Source organism: Mastigoproctus giganteus, chromosome 4, assembly GCF_048544385.1.
Source record: "Mastigoproctus giganteus isolate SK-2022 chromosome 4, ASM4854438v1, whole genome shotgun sequence".
NCBI classification, from domain to species: domain Eukaryota; kingdom Metazoa; phylum Arthropoda; class Arachnida; order Uropygi; family Thelyphonidae; genus Mastigoproctus; species Mastigoproctus giganteus.
In genome coordinates this window covers 191,898,468-191,924,354 of record NC_143578.1, presented here as the reverse complement: position 1 = coordinate 191,924,354, position 25,887 = coordinate 191,898,468, and the positions used below count along the sequence as shown (strand labels likewise).

Below are 25,887 nucleotides of genomic sequence, written 5' to 3'. Positions count from 1 at the left end.
CCGTATTTGGTGGTGATGGGCTCGAACCCCAGTCTAATCAAGAAGCATGTGCTGCACACTGCTGCTCCTTCCCACCTGGCTACGGAGACACCTAAAGGCCAGCAAGTGTGAGTAATATGTGGTTTTTGTGGTGTAATATAGGATTATATTGTTCATCTGGCCTCTTAGTCTAGGAGCCCATAGAATGCCACCAACCCTTAGTTGCCGAACAAGGCATGGCAAGCCAGGTAGTAGGAATTACGTTCTCTGGAATTGTGACCCTTGGCTTTGCCTGAGCTTACCAGGGAGGGGCCCTATTTAAAAAAAAAATCAGATGTTTTTATTGGAAAGGAGCATGGCAGAGATGGTGTAAGACTGGGAGTACATGTGAATGCAAAGAAAATGGATAATAGAAAGATTTCCACAGAGAAAACAGAACTTAAAGGGACAGAGAGGCACCCTTGTACAGGAAGCCCATCGTCTACAGAGTTAAAAAGCAGAAAACAGATTTGGGGTGGTAAAACCCACCAGCCAAAAGGTTTGGGATGGGAGGTGAGGGAAAGTGGCCAATGACTGGGTTTTGGGGGTAATAAAGACATATGACCAGGGTGCTCTATGGGGGGGACAAAAGGCAATGCTGTGGGCACTCTATAGACATGACAAAGAACAGTACAGTGTTCATAATGTTTGCTATTATTTTAAAACAAAACATTTACCGAAGTTACTCTACATTATGGAATCAATACTGAGAATGTGCACCTTCCCCTAAAGCAGAGACAGTGGCTAACCCTTTAATTGCCATAGGCATATATTTATGCTCAAGTAAAACTTCACAGTAATGATATGGGTGTGATCAAAAAGTTTGGGGACGGATTTTGTATCTTGAAAATGCAGCACTGTAGCGAGTTGTGATTTATTGATTTATTGCAACTTATATGGCAATTCAACATATTAATGCAAATTGCCAGTTTATCTGAAATCAGTCTGAATTCATGTGCATTTTTATGTTTCATTACATTTTAAAATGAGTGATTTTACTGAGCAATGAATCTGCATCAAATTGTGTTACAAATTAAGGAAAAGTGTAATAGAAACCTACAAAATGCTAAAAATAGCTCTCAGAGAAGATATTATATGGCAATTGAAGACTTCAAATCATTCACAAAGTTTAAAGAGGCCAGCTTGTCTGGAAAGATGATCCTTGCTCTAACCACCCTTCAAATACAAAAACAATGATTCAATTGATTGTTTGTAAGCTATCAGGAGAGACCAGCATTTAACTACCTGCAAAGCTGCTAGTGACAATAGTATTTCTTATGGAGCATATCACTCAATTTTAACACAAGACTTGGGACTGCAACATGTTTCAACCAAGTTTGTGCCTTGCATCCTCATTAATGATCACAAAAAACATCAAGTCCATGCTTGTTAGGACCTTCCTCAACATGCTTCTGCTGCTAACCAGTATTGATTGAAGTGTTTCTTCAATCATTACTGGTGATAAACCAGTGGGAGTATGGCTATAACCAACAAAAGCCCAGTCCTCTCAGTAGAAGATTCTGTCTTCGAGATGCAAAAAAGCAAGACAATATCAATCAGATGTGTAGGTTATGCTTGTCACATTTTGACTTATATGGCATTGTTCGTTATGAGTTTGTCCTATACAGTTAACGAACCCAGAATACTGTAAAAAAGTGGGCTTTAAGGATTTGGTGATTGCATCATGACATGTCCTATATATTTGGTGCTTTCCATGCAGGGATTTCTTGCAAAGCACTCAATCCCTGTGGTCCCCAAGTAAGGTATCCCCCCCGTGTGTGTGTGTGTGTGTGTGTGTGTGTGTGTGTGTGTGTGTGTGTGTGTGTGTGTGCAAGTGATCACTGGTTTACAACTGAGAAAATTATTCAGAATGCAACCCAGGAACGCTTAACAATTCCAAAAAGTAACTATCAGGACTGCTTCCATTAAGTTGTAGAGGAATTAAAATCACTGTCAAGGAGACTACTTTGAAAAATCCATCCAAATAGCCAGTAAGCTTCATCATTTGCCAAATTATGAGGTGTGATCAAAATGCTTAATCACCTCATATACATTGTTTCATACCATTGGACAGCTTATGCTGTAAACATATTTATGCTAGGTAGTACACTATTCAGTAACTGATGCTCTCCATTAGCAATAACTGCCTGTAGTGATTGCAGCTACACGGCAGCACTGAACTCGACAAAAAAGTTAGGCAATATATGCAGTGGGCTACATTTCAGGAGTGGTTAATTGTAATTTCTTATATTACTGATTTTCTTTTTCTGTAATTAACAGAAGTGAAAAGTAAATAAATTTTTAATAAAAATTAAAATGCAGCACATATATCAGAGATCCGTGATTCAATAAAAAATAAACAAATGGGAATATACCTCAGCTCAAAATATGCAGTTAACATTTCTGTAGTGTACTTATTTCCTCCTGATTTTAATAACAATTGTGATACAACAGATATTTCACATTTCAGCTGAGATAATATAATAAACAATAATTCATGATTTCTATACAGTGAATCCCCACATAACACGGTGCTTCTACAATGCAGTTTTGCTCTAACATGACTGATAAAGTGCAACAATCCTCGCATAAAACGGTATTTTTGAGTTTTGTGCGGGGAAAACTATGCCATTATGTTGGACGTAATTTTTCAACATTTCCATTATTTTTTTTTTGTGAATTCCCACTTTCGGCTCACTTGTCATTGTGTAAAAAAAAATTACATAATGACTAGTGAGATTAAAAAATAGATTCTTTGACTGAAAGGAGCCCAAAGTTCAAAAGGGAGTTCCAAAATTATGATGAAATTTACAAAGATCTATCAAGCAAAAGCAAACAAACCCAGAATACACAAAATCTAGAATGGTGTATTTTTGTTAACATTTTGTTAATGAAATGGTGTATTTCTGTTAGCCTTTGGAAAGTAACCCCCTTTTCAAACTGGTTCTTAGTTCTGTATATCATGGTTTCACACTACAGAGATTTTATAGGAACCTAACTACCATGTTATACGAGGGTTACCTGTACTTAGGAAACTCATAACTAAAAAAATTGACATCTTGAAAAAGAAAACATTCATATGTACAATGCTCAAATCAAGAACATTTTTCTGTGTTCCACCTTATTGCCCATTCATTCCTCCATTCAGTACAAGCAATACACATAATATCCAGTATACAGTCAGTCGGTGGCTGAAATCTAGCATTTGGGGTGGGGGAGGGGGATAACTTCCAAATTTCTATTTATCTTAATTTAATAAAAAATAGGGATGGCTTGACAAATCTTTCTAAAAGGGACAAACAAAAATTATCCTCAAAATTCATCCACCGGGAGTTGAATTGTTAGATGCAGATGGATGGATGAACAGTGGAGAAAGGGTGAAGTGAAAATGTACTTTTTAAATATGCAAATGTGCCAAAAAAAAAAAAAAATCAGGAAAGCATACAGACACTGAAATGTGATGTACCAGATGAATGCCAAAATATAAGTAAAAGCAAAGACAGTATGTCTGCTAATACAATATCTTTCCCAATCATTCTCTCATTAAAATATATGTATATCTAAGTGCAAATGTTTATTTTTCAGAAAAGAAAGTTGTTAGTTTTATCAAAATGTTGAGGAGAAAATCATTTTTCTCCTCATTGCATAGAACAAAAGAAAAACAGTTCACCTATACCAGATAGTAGTTAAAGGTTTAAACCAGGGGTAGGCAATCTCCGGCCAGTGGACCAACTGCAGCCCGCGAACAAGTGTAATCTGACCTGTGGTCATTTTCAAAATATAGCGTCATTGAAAAAGGCGTCCGTGATTTCTCTTTTAATTATCTTCGAAAATATTTGATCGATTGCTGTGATCGTAGCAGCAAACAGTGTGGTAACTCACTAAGTTTTATTTGACATCTCAACAATAACCTTGGCTGCAGCGTGAGTGTGCACAGAATGACTCCTACAAGCACCGCCTCAGTCAGTGTCAGTAAGATGACGACCATGCAACACAAAGCGTAGTGTGTGTTGCGCTGAATTTAAATCAGTCATAACAGTGCAACGTCAATACTGGCGTACTTACAGACAAAACTATATACATTGGTTTAATCAGCTTAACGAAACTGGCAGTGGCCATCTGACTCACACTGACTGAGGCAGTGCATGTAGGGGTCATTCTGTTCACACTCATGGCCCAACCAAGGTTATTGTTGAATGTCAAATGAAACTTAGTGAGTTACCACACTGTTTGCTGCTACAATCACAGAAATCGATCAAATATTCCAAAGATAATTAAAAGGGAAATCACGAACACCTTTTTCAATGACATCCTGTATATATAATAAATGGCTCATCGTTTATTACAGTGGTTTTCAACTGGGGTGCAATGGCACACTAGTTTGTCGCAACAACATTCTTGGGGTGCCGTGTAATTTGGGTTTAAGTTACTTAAAGTTATTATTATTTTTTTTAATTTATACAGGGTGTCTCAAAAATATTGGTACAAAAGTTTAGGGGAGGTAGGTAACATCTAAAAGAACGTGAATCGCATAGGAACCCATAACCAAAAACGTCACCGTAAGTTGGTACACGGTGCTGTTCATCAGTTCGCGAGAGGGAAAATTTTGTGGTTCACTCATACAAGCAGTAGTCGCTTGGCAGACGTGCACCTAGTGTATGGATTAGCAGAGGGACCACATGGTGTGCGCCCCCATTTGGCACAACATCGCTTTGCAATAAATGTGTGGGCAGGTATGGTCGGTGACTGCTTAGTCGGCCCATACCTGTTACCATCCCGCACGAACTCCGCTAAATATCGGATCTTTCTTGAACAAATTCTACCAGGGTTACTTGACGATGTTCCAGCAAATATGAGACGCAACATTTGGTTTCAACATGACGGGGCACCTGCCCATTATGGAAGGTGTGTTCGTGACCATTTAAACAGGGTCTTTTGGGTGTTGATGGATTGGCCATGGTGGACCCGTTGCCTGGCCCCCACGCTCATCTGATTTATCGAGCCTTGATTTCTTTCTATGGGGAGCCCTCAAATCTATTGTGTATGAATCGCCTGTGGAGACAGAAATGGATCTCGTGGCAAGACTCGTCTGCGCTGCTGCTACTGTCAAAGAAACTTCAGGTGTGTTCAACTGTGTCCGCCAATCCATGCTGCATCGGTGTCACGCATGAATCGCGTCTCATGGTGGAGCCTTCGAGCATCTGTTGTAACATCCTGAAATGCATCCATCTCGTACTCCATTGTTAATATTATGTCAAATAAATGTTTGCCACTAATTATTGTCTTGTGTCATTTCTGCTTCTTGTGCCTCTGCTACTACTTTGCCGTGACGTTTCCGGTTATGGGTTTCTATGCAATTCACATTCCTTTAGATGTTACCTACCTCCCCTAAACGTTTGTACCAATATTTGAGACACCCTGTATATTTATTTCATTATAAAAAGGGTACGTACAATATCCATTGTACCATATCTTTTTAATTTTGTGGTGATCTATAATTGATCTTTATTTAATACCTCTATATAAAGAATAAAATTATTATACAGGTATATATTAAAAGGTTAAATACATATTAACACTGTTAAAAGGTCGAAAACCATTGTTAGGTATTTCTTTTGACCGAAGGGTGCCATGAAAAAATTACTGGGACAGTAAGGGCGTCGTGAAGTGAGAAAGGTTGGGAACTGGTTTATTATATATATTTTTGAATTGATGGAATTTCTGAAATAAATTTAGAAAATACTCTGTGCATTGCTATTACAAATATCAATCCAGATATCGATTTATTGATAAAAATAAACAGTATCAAATCTCTCATTAAATATTTTTAAATAATTTTTATATTTATGCAATTTTTGTTACTATAATTGTGTTTTTGTAATTTTATCATGAATTTGTATTTTGTTTTTCTTATTAATAAAATTAATTATATGTACCTGTATGTATAAATATTACAATAAATAATATAAAGCTGCTTGCGAAAATTTTTTCATTTACACCATTTTATTAATCCTAAAAATCGTGGAAAGTTAAAAACTTAAAGCATTTGCTGTTTGCATCTAGGCACTGCAATGGCTTAATATGACACTGGGGTGGCAATTTTTCCACCACAGGTAGGACCATGGTGGTGAACTTCGTGCACATGTGGTGGTGAACATGGTGGTGAACATGGTGCAGAACTGCCAAGTTCACCCACACGAAGTGTCCAAAAATTCAGAGAGCCTGATGGTTGGTTCAGTACAGGCTATGAATACTTCTGCTGCTGGCTTTTCTGACAACCATTTCAACCCAGGACTGAAAAACACAAGACTGAGTCAATCTGGGTTGAAAGAGGCAAAAACACCTTTGGGCTTTCTTCTCACTACGACTGAATTAAGTAGCCCTCGATGAAGGCTGCTTGACAAAAATATCCTATTTTTCTTCTGTCAAATTAGAAGTAAAAGTTCTAAAAGTAGGGGGGTTGCCTCTCCAAGTGGACTAAAATCCAAAGCTCCATATTTGTGTTCAAGAAGCAGCGAACATGTTTAAAGAACACAGAGCAGGTCCATTCAAGCATCTTGTGGTTGAAGTAGTTTTTGCAGTTTGGTTTCTGCATTTTGCTTGTTTCAAGTAACCTTTTAAGCACAGTTAAGTCTAAGGTAAGCTTTTAAGTCAGAACAACCACTGTGTCTACTACTTAAAAAGCTCATGCATATTGTACATTCAACTTTGTCTTCAAAGCTTTTTTTTTATTGTTAACTATCCATTCCTTCAAATACTGTTTCTTATAAACTCCGTTTTGCATGGGTATTTCACTGAATGAGGACAAAATAATTATAAAAGGCTTCTGCTTGTTTGATTATTTAAGGCAATAAAACAGTTCAAGGTGTTACCATTAGCATTAGTAGAAGCATATGATGCGGAAAAGCAAGTCTAGATGATACAGCAAGCTTATATAGCATCAGCCAAAAAAAAAACCTTACCATTTCACCCATCCATTCACTCCAAATGCTTGTCCAGTTCTGTCTTGAACTTAAGTTCTCAACCTCCACTACAGCAGATGGCAGTTTGTTCCAACTATCAACCAACCGCTGGCTAAAGGCAAATTTCCACACATCTATTCCACAATTTGAATTTATGTCCCCTCAGGTGAGTAAGCTAAGTAAGAGAAAGAATCCCATTAGCACTGAGCTTGCTCAAACCATTCGAAGCCTTATACACCTCAATCAGATCACCTCACAGCTGCCTAGTCTCCAAAAACTGCAATTTGCAGAACTTAAGCTTTTCTTGATAAGAGAAACACTTTGTTCCACTAACTAACCAATCTTGTTGCCCTCCTCTGTACTCATTCCAGCAGTTCTAGATCCTTCCTAAAATGAGGCCTCCAGACTTGTATGCAGTGCTCAAGGTGTGGCTGACCATTGCCTTATACAAGGGGACAATCACCTCCTTATTGTCAGATGGATGTCAGATGAACTAATGAGGCATACGGCAGAGAAGAAAAATGCATGGGATACATACAAATTAACACGTGACACAGAAGCCTATGATAGATACAAGTTGATCTGTAACCAAGTTACAAAGGAGGTTAGGCAGGCGAAGGCAGATTACGAGAAATCCTTGGCAAGGGATGCAAAGAAAAACAGCAAAGAGTTCTTTACTTATGTAAACTCTAGAAGGAAGGGGATAAATCAGATTGGTCTACTTGATATCGAAGGATCAACTGTTGATGATCCTGCTCAGGTAGCTAACAAACTAAATGAATATTTTGCATCAACATTCACACATGAGGAGTTATTCAGCGAGGGGAATGACAGAGGTGTATTCAACTCTGGCAGGAAGCTAGAGAATCTTATAATAACTGAGAGTAAATTGCAGGAGAAATTGTTGAAGATAAACACAAGAAAGGCACCTGGAGTGGATGGAATCTATCCAGTTATATTAAAGGGGGCAGCAATGGAAGTAAGCAAACCCTTAGCCATAATTATGAGAGCTTCCTTGGACTCAGGGGAGGTATCCATGGACTGGAGATGTGCAAATGTGACCACAATTCACAAAGGAGGATCAAAGGCTGACACAAGTAATTATAGACCTGTGAGTTTAACTTCTGTTCCCGGAAAATTAAGACAAGACATCTAGACAAGACTTCAGTTATAGCTCAGACACAGTATGGTTTTGTTAAGGGGAAGTCTTGCCTGACCAATTTGATTGGATACTATGATGCAGTCACAAAAGAACTGGATGCAGGGAATAACTTGGATATTATATACTTGGATCTTAGAAAGGCTTTTGATACTGTTGCACATGGAAGACTGCTGCACAAATTGGAGCAGTGTGGCATTGGAGGCAAATTGCTGCTATGGATAAAGGGGTGTTTGAGGGGGAGAAGACAGAGAGTGGTAATCAATGGACACTGCTCATCGTGGACTAATGTTATTAGTGGAGTCCCTCAGGGTTCAGTATTGGGTCCTTTGTTTTCTGTATTTATAAATGATATTGATGATGGTATATCAAGCTTAATGTCCAAGTTTGCAGACGATACGAAGGTTGGCAGGGTTGTCAAGGACACTACTGACACTATGCTGCTGCAACACGATCTGGAAAGGTTGAGCAGATGGGCTGAGAGGTGGCAAATGAAGTTTAACATTGACAAATGTAAAATACTACATATGGGAAATAGCAACCCCAGAGCAACGTATCAACTCTGTGGTACTACACTGACAGTGGTAGAGAATGAAAGGGACCTGGGGGTGGTTGTGCAGGCAGATATGAAGTTCTCTGAGCAATGCAGACGGGCTGCAAGAGTACCTCATGGTGTATTGTCAATGATATATAGGAATTTTTCTAGCAGGGATAAGAAGGTGATTATTCCCTTATATAAGGCAATGGTCAGGCCACACCTAGAGTACTGTATACAGGCCTGGAGACCTCATTTCAAGAAGGATGTAGAGCTGCTGGAACGAGTACAGAGAAGGGCAACAAGATTAGTGAATGGAACAAAGGGGTGCTCTTACGAAGAAAGGCTTAAGTTTTGTGAATTACAGTGTCTGGAGACTAGGCAGCAGCGAGGTGATCTGATAGAGGTGTACAAAGCCTTGAATGGTTTGAACATGCTCAATGCTGATTGGGATTCTTCCTCTTGCTCAGAATAATCACCTGAGAGGGCATAAATTCAAATTGAGGAAAGACAGATGTAGGATAGATGTGCGGAAATTTGCCTTTAGCCAGCTGGTGGTTGGTAGGTGGAACAGACTTCCATCCCTTGTCGTGGAAGTTGATAGCCTAAATAAGTTTAAGGCTCGGCTGGACAGGTATTTCAAATGAACAGAGGGGTGAAGTGGAAGTGGTTATTTTTTATTTATTTATTTTACTTTAATTTTTTTGGCTGATGCTGCATAAGCTTGCTTTCTTGCATCAAATGCCTCTACTAATGCTAATGTTATCCCTGCTAGCAAAATTTCTGTATATCACTGACAAGACACCAAGGCTACAACCTCTTGCAGCCTGTCTGCACTGTTCAAAAAACTTCATATCTGACAATTCCCCCAGGTCCTTTTCATTCTCTGCTTCCCTGAGTGTAGTACCACACAGTTGGTACATTACTCTGAGGTTACTGCAACCCATATGCCGTACTTTACATTTGCCAATGTTAAACTTCAGTTGCCACCTCTCAGCCCATCTCGTCAACTTTTCTAGATCCTGTTGCAGTAGTATATTATCATTATTGTCATTAGCAATCCTGCCAACCATTATATCATCTGCAAACCTCAACATTAACCCTGATATACCTTCATCAATATCATTGATAAATACAGCAAACACTAGGCCCAACACCAAACCATGGGGGGGCTCCACTAATAACATTTGTCCATGAAGAGCAGTGTACACTACACTGATTACCACTCTGTCTTTTCCCACTCAACCATCATTTTATGCATTGCAGCAATTTGCCCTTAATGCCATTCTGCCCCAATTTGTACAATAGTCTTCCATGTGCAAGAGTATCAAAAGCTTTCCTAAAATCCAAGTAAAAGTAAAAAAAGTGAAGTACAGCCATTATCAACCCACTGCAGGATGCAAGCCTCCTCAACAATTCATGCTGAGGGAAATGGACCATAATCTGCTATGCTGGTCCAGTGTGGGTTGGCAGATCGACCGTATTCAGCAGTCATGGGTTTGAACCCCGGTCTACTCAAAGAGCATGTGCTACTGCACTTCCGCTCCTGACCACTCGGCTACGGAGGCCATTTATGATATCAAAATTATTTTTTGCATCCAGTTCCTTTGTGACCACATAGTATCCAATCAAATTCATCATATAAGACTTCCCCTTAACAAACCCATGCTATGTCTGAACTACAACTGCAGTCTTGTCTAGATGATCCTGCAGTGCTTCTTTAACCAGCAACTCCATTATTTTCCCAAGTTAAACTAACAGGTCTGTAATTACTCGTGTCACCTTTTGATCCCCCCTTTGTGAACTAGGGAAACATTTGCACATCTCCAGTCCATGGGGGCCTCTCCTGGGTTCAAGGACACCCTGGTAATCATAGCTAAGGGCCTGTTTACTTTGCTACCTCCTTTAATATAACTGGATAGATCCCATCCACCACAGGTGCCTTCCTTATGTTTAACCTTAGCAATTTCTTCACCACTTTGCTCTCAGTTATTACAAAATCATTTAGCTCCCTGCCAGAGTTTGATAAACTTTTGGCATTCCTCTCCCTGAATAACTCATGTTTGAATGTAGATGCAAAATACTCATTACAGTTCATCAGCTACCTCAGCAATCGAACAGTCGATATTAAGTGGACCAATCTGATTTATCCCCTTCCTTCTAGAGTTTATGTAAGTAAAAAAGTCTTTGCTGTTTCTCTTTGCATCCTTTGCCACAGAGATTTCTCATAATCTGCCTTCAGCTTGCCTAACCTCCTTTTTGTGACTTGATATAGACTAGCTTATATCTATCATAGTCTTCTGTGTCACCTGATAATAAGTAATGCATGATCAAGCAAAACATACTCTTCGTATTGAAATTTATTACAATGCCCTTACACTTCAATTATCTTTAATATGTAAAAATTGTGATATCTATTAGGATAATGTTAACTGTCACGCTAAATTAACAAAATTACATATTTTTAATTTTAACAGTATATTTAGTTCAGAAAAATAGCTTTATATAAAACTGATACAATGGCAAAGAAGAACTTAGAGGGAGAACTCCTCCTTGCAGTAAGTCTTGGTTATTTTAACTTTAACCTTCATTTCACTGTGGCTAAATTTAGTATTCTGCTAACCAAAAATTTTTCTTGTACAGTGAAATACTCGCACAATATCTGTATATTGCTCCCACATGTATTATGCTATCATACACTGCTTCTATGTCAAGAAACACCACATCCAACTGCAGTTTACTGTTTAGCACAATCTGTAAATTTGTGAAAGTTGTAAGAAGGTTTTTAACCCAGCAATAGCCTCATCAGCATTCACAAAACATAAAAATTTAAAATTGCCATCAAAGTTAGAGCAAATTTTAATATTTCTCTAGTATAGTTTGACATTTGATCTGCATCCTTGATTTTGCTGGAATTTGGGAAGTATGCCTGTAAAAAAAAAAGAGATCTGAGTTTTAGGCATTCAGCATAGCCTATGTATCAGTTCATGTAATAATATTCTTAAGCATTTGTTGGGAACAAATATTAATAAAAATTTACAATAATTTTTATTAATAATTTGCAATAAAAATTAATATCATGTTGTAATAAAAATTTGCAAAATTAATATCATGGGTCAGAAAAATTACTACCACAAAGTTCGTAACTTGCCACCTTTGTTATACGATACGTATATTCCGAACTAGGTAGTGTAAGGTTTAACATAAAACTAGATAGCAAAACACATAGCACTGTATTAAAAATATGCTAGTTAGTATAGTATTATCAATTAATCAGTAAAATGTATTAATCTTATTAAATTTCAGTGTCAATTAAATTGTACTTTTTTAACTCAATACATATAACAAGGTAGATTTTACAAATGTATAATTATAAATTAATACATATAACTTGACATGAAATACGAAAGTCATATAACCTAACTCAGAGATAACACTCAATACTGAAATATATATATATATATATATATAGTGTTATAACTGCATTGGAGTATAATTTTAGGGTTATATTTTTGTATTGAAATTTTATTTGAAATTGAATCAAAATCATGATTCAGACCACAGCAGGAAAGCAAAAGGCTCAAGCTAATGGGAGTGCTGTGGCTCAGGAGAGAACTGAGGGGTGGGGGGGGACAGTTGTCCTCTGATTCACAGCCTTTTGAAATGTACTGCTTGTTTGATGTTTGTGGAACAATCAGGAACAGGACATTATATTACCAAGGGGAATGTCTTTGGGGGTGTGCGATGTAAGGAGTGTGACGAAATCAGGTGCCAACTCGAAATTGTTATGGGCCTATATGAGAGCTAGAAAGACAGGGTGGTTGCCCTCGAAGGATTTAAATTGAGGGGTCCATCAAGCTCTCAGCTGCCCACATCAATGCCCACAATTACCCCCAGGTTTGCACTTCAACATCGCTCAACAAAGTGGCAACCCCCAAGACAGACTGTGCTAGTCCCAAAGAAACTAGTTGTTGTCAGCGACTCTAATGTCAGGGAAATGGGGAACATATTGTGCAAAAATGACAGGTCGAACAGAACCAGGGTATGTCTGCCAGGGGCAAAGGTTGATGACGTTGCAGAGCAGATATCTTTTAAGGGCACAAAAGATGATATTGTAGTACACGTTGGCACTAATGATATTAACAGTAGGAGGCCGGCGGAATTACTTAACAAGTATGGGTCAATGTTGAAAAAAAGCCATCAGTTAGGGTTGATTTGTGTCTGCAATTCTGCCCAGACACGATAGGAGGGAGTATATGTTGAGAGCTTTGATCAATTCAGCCCTCGAGAGACTGTGCAAGGCACAAGGGGTAAAATTTTTCTCAGCCTGGTCTGTGCTTGTTAACAGGAGAGATCGCTTCTACAGGGATGGGTTACACTTAAATAGAAAGGATGCAAGAATATTTGCTGTTGATATCGAGGCAGTGTTAGGTGGGTTAGAAAACTGCTAGCTTGGGGGATACATGGGCTAATAAATTAACAGTAGCTGCTGGCAGAGGTAAAAGTGATTCTGCTTCTATTGGAATGAGCAGCAGTCTGGAAAACAAGGTGCAGGGGATTTCAAAGACTGCTGGGAATCATTGTGGAACAAGTAAATGCATGTGATGTGTTAGAGTAACTACGAATAGGAACAGTTGATGTATACTTGCGTGCACAACAATGCTAGGAGTTTGGTAAATAAATTTGATAAATTTGAGGTGTTGGTAAAAACATCAAAGGCAGATATTGTTGGGATATCAGAGACATGGTGTCACAGATATAAGAAATGCAGAACTGGAATTTGGGGAGTACAATGTGTACAGCAAGGATGGATAGGAAGGAAGGAGGGGTTTATGCTGTTAGTTAAGAAACACAAAATCCAAGGAAGTACAGCCAGTCAACATGGCTGGAGAGTGCAGTGTTGAGTCAGTTTGGTGTGATATAAGCACTGGGAAAGCAAAATTGAGAGTAGGAGTGTGTTATAGGCCTAATGACTCTGATGAGTATAATAAAAAACTGTACAGAGAAATAGAGTGGGCCAGTAAATCAGAGTGTCTTATAATAGGGGATTTTAATTTTCCAGATATTGACTGGAATTTATGGACTGGTCACACACACACACACACACAGATTTATTGGATGATTGTTTTCTACAGCAGCATGTTTGGGAGGCGACTAGAGGGAGTAATATTCTTGATCTGATTATCACTAGTGATTCTTCATGCATTAAGAATCTGCAGATAAAGGAACCACCAGGTGGCAGTGATCACAATGTGCTGAAGTGGGATTTACTCAAAGAGGTAACTATCATCAGGGGTAAAGAGGGGTTTTTGCTTTTGTAAAGGTGACTACAGTGGTCTGAGACAGCATTTAAATTCTATACTGTGGGACCAACTAATGATGTTACCAACAGCAAATTCAACCAACTTTCATACCAACTAAGAAATACTGTTCAAGGTTTAGGCCTAATTGGAGGTCAGATGAACTAATGAGACATTATTATTATTATCAGCTATATAATATAAGGAAGCCTGAGGCTTATGCTGCACCAGTCAAAATAAATTCCCAAGTTACCGAGAGAGAGAGTCAGAAGTAAAGGAATCACCAAGAAAGAGAAGAATGATGATATCCAGTGCAGGACCATGGGTGTACCAAGCCCATACTCACCTTGTGGCAGAGAAAAAAAAATGCATGGAATACATATAAATTAACACATGACACGGAAGCCTATGATAGATATAAGCTAGTCTATAACCAAGTCACAAAGGAGGTTAGGCAGATTACGATAAATCTTTGGCAAAGGATGCAAAGAAAAACAGCAAAGATTTTTTTTACTTATATAAACTCTAGAAGGAAAGGGGATGAATCAGATTGGTCCACTTGATATCGATGGTTCAACTGTTGATGATTCTGCTCAGGTAGCCTAACAAACTAAATGCATATTTTGCATCTACATTGACACATGAGGAATTATTCAGGGAGGTGATCATGTGTCTTTGCTAATGCAGATGCCTATCTTAGTATCACTATTTCTGTTTGAAGTGTGTTAGTTGAATTATAATTTTTTGGTCAACTGTTGTTTCACTCTTTTTTTAGTGAACTTTATATTCTGCACAGCTGATCGCATAAATGGAATTCTTATTTTAATTATTATAAGTCATCTTGCTTTTTTTTTGTGTGTGCTAATGTTTATTAGATAGCACAGCATGGCATGCAAAGTATAGAAGTTACTAAATGACCACTGATATGACATGAAACTTTCACACCATCTCCACTTCAATTCGACATGTAGTTTCTATTACTGTCCACAATACTAAAAAATAAAATTTACAAGTGCACAAAATTTCATTTTCATGTGCTTGATTGAGGAAATTCAATCAAGCTCAATAAAGTGGCAGAAGCAAATCTGACTCTCACATTCTTTAAATTTTTGAAAATATTTTTAAAATAAAGCACATATTAAAGTTTTGTTCTTGAATTTTTATTTTAAAACTTAAAAATATATTTTTGCTATATGGTTAAAAGACATTCCCCAGGATATCTGTGTCCATTTATACGCTTATGAAAATATCTACTAGCTGTTATGGTGATTTTTAATCCTTGCTTAATGTTAATTTAAAAAAATAAATTAAAATAAGAATTAAAAAATTATTTTTTAAATCCACTCTACTGTCAAGATAATAAATATGTTAAGTGCCGAATTTTAAATAATTTATTGCTTTTATTATAAACATTTCCACGGTATCATGGAGGTGAATTCATATGCAACAGATGATGTGACTTCTAGGCATGCACCAGCTAGAGGGTTAATTGCTGACCTGCTTTCAAGAAATGTGTAGGTGCTGTGGACAGTGATCAGAACTGTTTCTCCAGTGTTGATTTAATTCTTTTCCTTTTTTTTTTATTTTTTTATTTGTTAAGTCCATCACATGTCAAGATTGGTCTCAGATCTTTAGCTTTAGGTTTCTTTATTTCTTGTAGTAATATGACTCAGTCCACTCTGTCAAGGAGTAAACTGTTTCAATACATTTGTGTGTGTGTATATATGTGTGTGAGTGAGAGATCCATTTTTTATAATCTTTTGTATCTATTTTTTTTTATATCACAAATCACCCCTGCATTTTTTTTTATATTTCTATATCCATTATCTACTTTATTATTATATCACAGTAAATCAGTCCTGCATGTTTTGTTATATTCTGTCTTCATTCTTTGGTTTACTCCATTTTCTGAAAGCTTTGTTTCACTGTTCATGTTTGTTTGTAATTCAAGGTTTACTTGCTTTTAGACTATGTAGTTCTTTAATAAATGGGAGATTAACCTTTCAGCAAGGCAATTCATTTGAAAATAGTGCAATATAAACCTATTAAAAGTTTATAAGTTTATAAACCATTTTACATATTGAAATTTTAGTTGCTAAGGATTTCAAACAACAAACATCAGAGATTTTTTAAGCAGTGGGGCAGTATGTTTATAATTTTTTGTATTATGTACTGATTTATGAAAAAGATTTATAAGATAAACAGCATTTCTTACATTTCATCAAAAAAATTGCCTATATGTAATGTTAATCAACCACTTAGTTTTGTCCATTTTCATAAACCCAATATTATTACCAAGCAGCACCCACAGTACTATGAAAAAATAAATCGAAGTAGGGTAAACCAAATATAGGAAATGTTCTTTGAACATTAAGCATAAACTAGGTTACACAGAATATAAATACAGTAAAATCTGTAAAATCCAACACTTTACAATAGTAAATAGTTTAAAATCTGGCACTTCACAATCTAGAATCCAGCAATTTTACAATTTTTACACCAAATTTACAATATAGAAATCGAGCAATTATTAGGAAAAAAAATATTATTACAACCCAGAAATAGAAAGCATTTTGGTATCTATATCAGCAATTGCAATTGTCTTTAAAAATCCACATTCCTTTCTTTATGAGATGATTGCAGGACTATCTTGTCTTAATCTGTTTTTTTAAGGTCAGCAGGATTTAAATTGGAATATTTTAATATTTGATAATGGAATTATCTTAATTCTCACAGAAGAAATTTATCTTTACAACAAGTTGCCTGGTATCGCACTACTTTCACACAGATGCCTCGCCAATGGGTTAAGTGGTTTAAAAGATGAGACTGCTATGATAACTTGTTCCAACACTGACTGGTCCCTCAACAGATAGAGATGGTCTGAAGTGACAACCTGCAGACAAAAGTTGTAAAGATATTGTTCGATGTGAGCTGACATGCGGTATGCAAAATCAGAGTTTTCATCGTTGTAATACAACTAAAGCTATTTGTATTGAAAGTAGTGCAATTCTAGGGCAACTCATTACAAGTGCAAGTTTGTTCTGCTATGAGAAGACTACAAGCATTATCCAAACAGTTTAAATTCTGCTCATAAAAACTGGTAAAAGGATATGTTAGTCATAAATGTTTACATATGTAAACATTAAAGTTATTATTACATTTATATGTAATCATATGATATGTAAATATTAAAGTTCAGTTGTTTATTCTTAATACTCATTGAAGTAAGCTCCTCTAAAACTGCATAACCACTAAGTATACCTCTCTAAAAGTCATAAAATTTTGAGATACAACACCTCAATTCCCCAAGAGATTGAGTGGTGTCAAACCTTAAAAACAGACAACTTAATCAAGCAGTATACACAACATTAGCACAAGTGGGATATCGACTTGAAAAGTTATCTTTCAGATTAAGTTTGAATGCAACAGCTGGAACATCATTTTTTTTTAATATCAACACCAATGCTGGGTTGTTCAGTTTCTTTTCCAGCACAATAGATATAGTGAATGCCATTCTATTTCATTCCCTGATCTGTTTCTGAATACATGCACTATCCTTCTTACGTGTATAATAGTATTTTATGTATTCTTATTTTATTTTTATATTTTTCTTGTGAATGCTTTCTGTTATGTAGTTTTGGGTAGTTCATTTTAGTGCTTTATGTATACTTGTATAGTTCTAACTCAAACTGAATTGCAACTTCTATTTTGCCTTTCCATTCATTAATAATAATTATCAGTACAGTAAAGGAGAACTACAATTTCATTGCCATTTAGAAGCACATGTTTTCATGGAAAAACAGACACATGGACAGAGGGGGGAAAAATTTTTTTTAATTTTACCACAGGGTTACACGTGCTATATTGGTCATCATTGCCTTTACCTGCAGAGTGGGTGATATTTGTTCAGGGCTCTTAATTTAATGTACCCTCCATTGAATTCCATTAAAAAAGTGAATTCAAACCTCTGTTTTTTTGCCTTTTCTCTGACTTAAATAATAATGAAAACATCTGACAGCAAAAAATAATTAGACGAAAGTTAGATTGCTGGCATTTATCTCCTTTGAAGCAACATGTTTGTATTGACATATCAGTATATATACAGGTATGTAATACTGTGTAAATAATACTATGCAAATAAAAATGGATTTCCTAAAATGTAGAAAACCCATTTATTTGAACAATGCACATAAAATAGTTTACATAGAATATAAATCTTAATAAATTCACAAGTAAAGAAATAGTGCTTTTCGATGGCTTAAACATTAATGAAAAACAATCTGGTACTTCAGTGATGTTGGCTATTTTTTTTACCATTAAAATGATAATCATTTAGAAACAAAATACATATGGAGCTAATTCAACATTCCATTGACTCAAAGAAAACCATTCAGAATCAGGTTGGAGAATGGAGTGTAATGGCATTCACTCCAACTGCTGCAAAAGTGAAGAAATGGTTACTGATACAATTAGAAGGCACCAAAACATGGTAATATAAAAATTTAAATGGTGGTTTATATATATATAGAAACAAAATATTAGAGTTTAAATTATAAAGTTAAAACTTAAATATTAAGTGTTAAATATAGAACGAACTGATTAATGCCATCAAGCAATAGAACATTACATTGGACGTTAGATATGCCATAATTAGATAAGTTATAGTGTAAGTGCCCTCCATGGTTTGAAAATCGATGCAGCCTCAGAGGCTGCATCGATTTTCAAACCATGGAGGGCACTTACACTATAACTTATCTAATTATGGTGTGTGTGTGTATGTATATATATATATATATATTTGAACATTGTCCATAAACTAGTTCACAAGGAATATAAATCTAAATAACTAACAGAAATTGTGCAAATTTGTACAAATAGCACATTCTTGAATTTGTGTCACAAACAAAAATCATAATGAAATTTTGTTAAATGAAAGCTAAAAAAAATGTCAGAAGAATAAATTATAAAATACAAAATAATTATATATGAAACTGACTTATTAAATGCAGTTCCATAATTTTTTTTTAAAAATTTACATTTTTTTTTCTTGTTATTTTTTAATGAAACAACTTTTATTAATTCTATCTGGAAAAAAGTAAAACATTATAATATGAATACATTGTTACATTTTCAAATTTATAAAACCATAATAAATGCAACCAGATGATGGTAAACAATCAAACTTCACTCAAGCTGTAAATAATCATAACTGCAACATATATTCAAAGCTGGTGCCTCATCTACCACCATTTCACTAAGCAATGTAACAATATGTAAACAACCAGGCACTTCCAAAATTACTCAAGTAAGGCTTCAGGAAAGTACACATATCAAAAGCTACTGATCTCATACAGGCAATTAACTACTAAGCTAGTAAAACATTGAAGGATGCCAAAAACTAAAGATCAAAACATGTACAACATATTTAACAATTTCTTTTTCCTAACAGCATGCTAAAACATGAGAATGTTTGACATAAATTTGTACTCCATTTTATGGGTACACTTTGTCACATTCATAGCCAAAGAACAGAGTGATTGTCCAGTCGAGTTCTGTGAGTAAGGTGAGTTTTCTTTGTATTCAAATAGTCATTTTTGTTTAGTGAAAAAAAAGTTACATTTTTACGCCATTTTGCTTGGGATTCAAGCAAAAAAACAGTCATTTGACACGATCAGGACTGCCTTCTTCCTCTCTTTCTTGCCGAAGTATGGCAGTGTACCCATAATCTGGAGTATAACCAAATTTAATACTGTACTTAATATATATATATACACTGGTGTTCATAGAAAGTACATCACCTCTTAAAATTGTAATTTTCATCCGAATAATGAAAGTATATGGAATTATTTCTTGAAGATTGCATCAGATAAGATTTACATGCATAGGTGATGACATAATATTGCATCAGCTATCAGCTATATAAGCACGCTCTCCAAGAGTTGCGGTCATTCCTTGCTTGTGTCAAGATGGCGAGTTATGTTAACTTGACACCACAACGAAACAGTGCTATTGTTGCTTTATGTGAGGAAGGATGTTCTTCCCGTCGTATTGCTTATAGAGTGTCTTGTAATCAGTTGACAGCGAGTATATTTCTTTCCAAACTCAAGAATACTGGTTCTGCTGATAGCAAAAAAGGAACCGGCTGCAAACAAGTCTCTACGATAAAACAGGACTGTGTTTTGAAGCGCTTGTGCCTTAAAAACTGTAACACTTCTTCATCTGAGCTGAAAAGAGAATGGGAAGAACATACGGCAGTGGTACCAAGTGCAGTAACAGTCAGAAGACGCCTCGTCATCCCTGCTTACACAGGCGGCTCCGTAGCCAGGTGGGAAGGAGCAGCAGCAGCAGCAGTGCGTAGTACATGCTTCTTGATTAGACTGGGGTTCGAGCCCGTCACCACCAAATACGGAGGATGCGGAAAGGTCAAGGAATGACCACCGCATATCCCGGAGCAATATGGCCTTAGTTGCTAATGCTCCTAAAAAAAAACCAAATAACAATAACAATAACCCTGCTTACACAAAAAATGAAGAAGGCCCGATTAATTTGGCATCAGAAGCATGTCAAATGGACCCCCGAGCAGTGGAAGTCAGTTATTTTCTCGAATGAGCAGGAATTCAACCTGCATGGGATGGGAGACAAATGATTCACCGTAGATGTGAAGAATACCATCCAGACTATATTTTGTCTACAGTGAAATTCCCTACCAGCCAAATGATATGGGGGTGCATTTTGCATCACAGAGTAGGTCACCTGCAGTTTATAAAAGGTTCTGTAAATGCAGATGGATACCTGGCTATATTGAAAGGCAAATTGCTGCCAACCATTAGGGACCATTTCAACCTGGCAATTAACTGCATCTTTCAGGACGACTCTGCTCCTTGTTATCGGGCAATAAGTGTAATAGGCACTTCTGTAGTTGATTTAGCTTCATTTCTGCATTAGAGATTCGACAGTAATGTTTACATTTGTTACAGGAAACATTTGAAAAAATGGTTGGAAGAACGGTTCAATTACAACTCTTAGCTGGCCAGGAAACAGCCTGGACCTAAATCCTATAGAGAACTGTTGGCATCATGTGGAATCTGCAGTTGCCAGAAAGAAACCAAGGATCCTTTGAGAAGCCATAATTCATGTTTGGAACCACAAACTAACAGTTGATTATCTTCAGAAATTGATCTTGTCAATGCCTCAATGGTGTGCTGCTGTCATCAGGGTCAGAGGCAGTACAACTAAATATTAGTTTGCACCTGGTAAACTTTTCATTTTGTTTCCTATTTAAAATGATAAACTAAAGCAAATTGAGGCTTCTGATAACATTTCAGGCCATAATTGCATGTTTACCAAAATTGTTGTATAAATGTTGCAAATGCTCATTTTGGAATATTTTGGGAGCACTTGTCAAATATTACTTAGCTTTGCCTTAACTATTAATAAATATCTATTGTTTATATTTCTATTTGTGCTGCTAGTCATTAATGTGACATTAAAACAAATTGGAGAGAACATAAAACTAATGAACAAGTAAGGAGAGATTTAAATTTTGAATGCAGAATAATAGGGCAGGTCTACAAAAAACAACTTCAGTGGTTTGGACATGTGAACCACATGAAACAACACAGGCTGCCTAATGCAGTACTGGCAGGAAGAATTGGAGATAAGAGACCACACCAGGAAGACCTAAAAGAGAATGGCTCCAATGCCTAAAGGAAAACACAGGCTTTCAGAGTTATCAACAAATGATGCAAGATTCAAGAAATCGACAAAATTGGAGGCAGATATCTAAATAGGGACTCAACCCGTGCCAAACGGAAGATCAGAATGATGATGTTGAATGTGACATACCATTGCAAAAAAAGGGGTCATAAATGCGAAAGTCATAGGTGATGAATTTTCTTTTAACACCAGTGTGTGTGTGTGTGTGTGTGTGTATACACACACACACACACACACACACACACATTGTATATGATTTTTTTGAAAAAAGGAAAACAATGAAGTTTGCTTTTGCCCTGGCTGGCCTGCCTGCAAATGGTACTATGTAAATATGAAAGAATATTGAAGAAAGAACAACCATTTTAACATAATGGATGTACATGGATGCAAATTAAAAAAAACTCAGAGAAGAATATTAAAATTAATTATACAGTAGTACAACTGCCAGATTACTGAAATATGAATAGTGAGCTAGCAGGTACATAAGGTATGATCCCATGAATGAATTTAATTCTTTAATTCCAATTAATCCAAGGTTGGTTTCTTTTTACAAAATTTCATTATGATTATATTTTTTTCATAGTGGCATGAATTTGTATTGCTAAAAACTGATATGTTCTTTAAAATTAAACACTTTTAAATATATAGTAATTTGGGAGCAGATGGGAAGTCATTCATTTTATCAGCATTTTGCTGAATAACTCACATTATTGTATATATTCAAAATGTCTGCCATTTTGGGCCTCAAAAAACTGTGGTCTTGATGTAACATTCCAATTAACAGACAAAACATCTGCATGCACAAATCCTAAACTTTCCATGGCAAAGTACCAATGATAAAAATAAAAAAAAAAAAATTGCAGGGCAATAAGGTGAATATGATGACATTCAATGTCATCCTAGAGAGAAATCCATCTTCCAAAGAAAGTTTCACTCAAAACTTTGCAGGGATTGGTGGGAGCAAAAAGAGCATCCTGTATATAGAGTACATCTTTTAGATTAACTCTGTATGAAATAGTTCAGACTACATTATTTTTAACATTAGCAAGTATTTTTCACTTGTGACCATGTCAGCAAAGTTAAAAACAATTTTTTTAAAAAAAATTTACTTTTCAACAATGCTGCTATCAAGTACCATAATTTGGGTGCATAACTTGACATGTACTTTTCTGCATTTAAAATTCATGCTTTATTATATATTCATCATATAAATTCCCACCCCCCACTTTACTGTCATTTCTCATCTTGCAGTGAAATGCACATTAAGAATCAATGACTATTTCTGAGCTCTCTTTTTAAGCTTGCATTAACATTTTATTATACCATAGACAGTAAAGAAAAGTGGTAAGTGATGCAGTACTCTTTTATGTGGAAAGTAAAGAAACCGAAACATGCAGTACACAATGTACCTACCATTATATCAGCTCCAACATATTGTAATGTTGCATGACACCCCCCCCAGTAACCTTCAGCCAATGAGAAGAGAGGAAAAGCAGTGAGCGGGCAGTCTCCACTGATCAATCACTGCCTTCTTCCTTTGTTTCTTGCCGACAGTATGGAGTGTGTAACTTAAAGTTTTACCTAACATCACTCTTACTGATGTTATGTCTGTGCATAGGAGGCTCTGATTACATAATAGAACCACTCCTTGCTATCTAATAATTTATTGCAAACTGATGCCTCTACAAACAACACCATAAAGTGGAAGAACATTTTCCACATGAAATTAACAATTTTGAAACTTATTTCTCCACAACCTGAAAGAAAACCAGAAAGAATAACTCCCAACGAATTCTAAGAATAGAATTCGTTGGGAGTTACTCTTTCGTTTAGTTACAGAATTCGTTGGGAGTTGTGCAGCCTGTATGCAGTAGTCAATACGTGGCCTAACCATTGCCTTATACAAAGGGATAATCGCCTCCTTATCCCTACTAGCAAAATTCCTGTATATCTGCACTGCTCATAAAAAGGTGAACAAATTCTTTCGTTTTAAAAGGTGAGTAACAATGTATATTGTAAATACATTGGCATTAATTCATGTCTTTCTAATTAGCATTAGATGCAAGAAATCAAGCTTATACAGCATCAACCAAAAGAAAAAATATATATATATCCCATTTCACACATCCATTTGCTCTAAAAGTTTGTCCAGTTCTTCCTTGAATTTATTTAAGCTATCAACTTCCATAATGACAGATGGAAGTTGGTTCCAGCAGTCAATTACCTGCTGGCTAAAGGCAAACTTCTGCATATCTATTATAAAACCGTCTTTCCTCAATTTGAATTTATGCCCCTCGGGTTCGTAATCTGAGCAAGAGGAAGAATCCCATCAGCATTGAGCCTGCTCAAACCATTCAAGGCCTTATACACCTCAATCAGATTGCCTCACAGATGTCTAGTCAACAGATGCTGCAATTTGCAGAACTTGAGCCTTTCTTGGTAAGAGGACCCCTTCATTCCCCTCACTAATCTTGTTACCCTTCTCTGTACTCGACCTAGCAACTCAAAATCATTCCTAAAATGCGGCCTCCAGACCTGTATGCAGTAGTCAATACGTGGCCTGACCATTGCCTTATACAAAGGGATAATCACCTCCTTATCCCTACTAGCAAAATTCCTGTATATCTGCACTGCTCAGAAAACTTCATATCTGACTGCAAAATTATCTCTGGGTCATTTTCATTCCCTACCACCCTGGTTGTAGTACCACAAAGTTGATACATTTCTCTTCTAACCATATGCAGTACTTTGCATTTGTTGAGGTTAAACTTCAGTTGCCCATTTAGGTCCTGTTGAAGTAGCATACTGTCATTAACAATCCTGCCAATCTTTGAATCATCTGCAAACTTGGTCATTAAACTTGATATACCTTCATCAATATCATTTATAAATAAACAAAACAACAACAATGGGCTAAACACCGAATCCTGGGGGCCTCCACTAATAACATTAGTCCACGAAGGGCAATGTCCATTGATTATCACTCTGTCTTCTCCCACCCTTTTATCCATTGTAGCAACTTGCCCTTAATGCCATACTTTTCCAATTCTAATTGTCTTCAGCCCAAGTTGAGAAATTTATATTTTTGAGAAATTTTAAAAATTTACACGATCTTTCTGGGTTTTAAAGGTCAACTTGCACGCCGGAATATAAAGTAAATGGGAAAAAAATATACAAAATTACATCACGACTGCGGTACTTGAGACTTGCTGTAAAACAAAAATTGGCAGTTAACAACTCACTATTCATTTTTATTCAGTAATTAATTTTTATTTGTTTCAATTATAGGCCTCATGCAACATAATAAAAGACAAAACGTGTAATTTCGAACATTACTCAAAATATTTTATATATTCATACCAGCACTGGATTCCGATTTTCCTACGTGCAATATATCTTTTAAGTGTTGAGTTGCTTCTGTCGGGTCAATTCCTGAGTGACCATTCATTGCTGTAAGGCCTAGCCACCTTAATTAAATTTGGTTGAGCCTCAGGTGTACAACCAAAGGAAAACCGAATCCAAAACAATAAATACTACCTCACATGACCATTACTAAAAACCAAATAAAGCAATAACCACTATCAATATTTTATAACTGCCTTGTTACAATCACTGTGAACTCAACAATAGTGCCACCTACAGCAAATGCCGAAATACCATCAGGATCATATCAAGAAGCCCAGACGTCACAAATCTTGTGCCTCCTGCACACCATTAAGAGAAGCCCATGAAAACTACACAGCCTTATTGCAAACACACACATACACGACAGACAAAAAAAAAAACCTTAAAAACTAAAAAGTTAAACATAAAAAAGGCACGAGGGGTAGATGGAATCTATCCAGTTATACTGAAGGCGGCAGTGAGGGAAGTAAGCAAACCCTTAGCCATAATTACGAGAGAATCCATAGATTCAGCTGAGGTTCCCATGGACTGGTGAAATACAAATGTGTCCCCAATTCACAAAAGGGTTTCAAAGGGTGACGCAAATAATGATAGATCTGTCTGTTTAACTTCTGTTCCGGAGGAAATAAGGCAGCCATTGGTTGGAGAAGTGATGCAGCATCACCTACACAAGACTGCAGTAATTGTTTAGACACAGCATGCGTTTGTTAAGGGGAAGTCTTTACTTACCAATCTCACTAGATACTACGCTGTCTTCACAAAGTAAATGGGTTGGAAAAATAATTTTCATAT

The 25,887-nt window shown here is 36.4% G+C and overlaps 1 protein-coding gene across 1 annotated transcript in view; it reads right to left on the bottom strand.

The window, feature by feature from the left end:
- The window catches only part of Ge-1 (Enhancer of mRNA-decapping protein 4 homolog Ge-1), a 527,075-nt gene extending 501,777 nt beyond the window's left edge, over window positions 1–25,298 (bottom strand). Inside the window, exon 1 of the mRNA XM_090372439.1 lies at window positions 25,051–25,298. Coding sequence (XP_090228565.1) covers window positions 25,051–25,138 — 88 coding nt within the window. The 5' untranslated portion in view covers window positions 25,139–25,298. The remainder of the gene's footprint in view (window positions 1–25,050) is intronic.
- Between the last annotated feature and the right edge of the window lie 589 nt (window positions 25,299–25,887).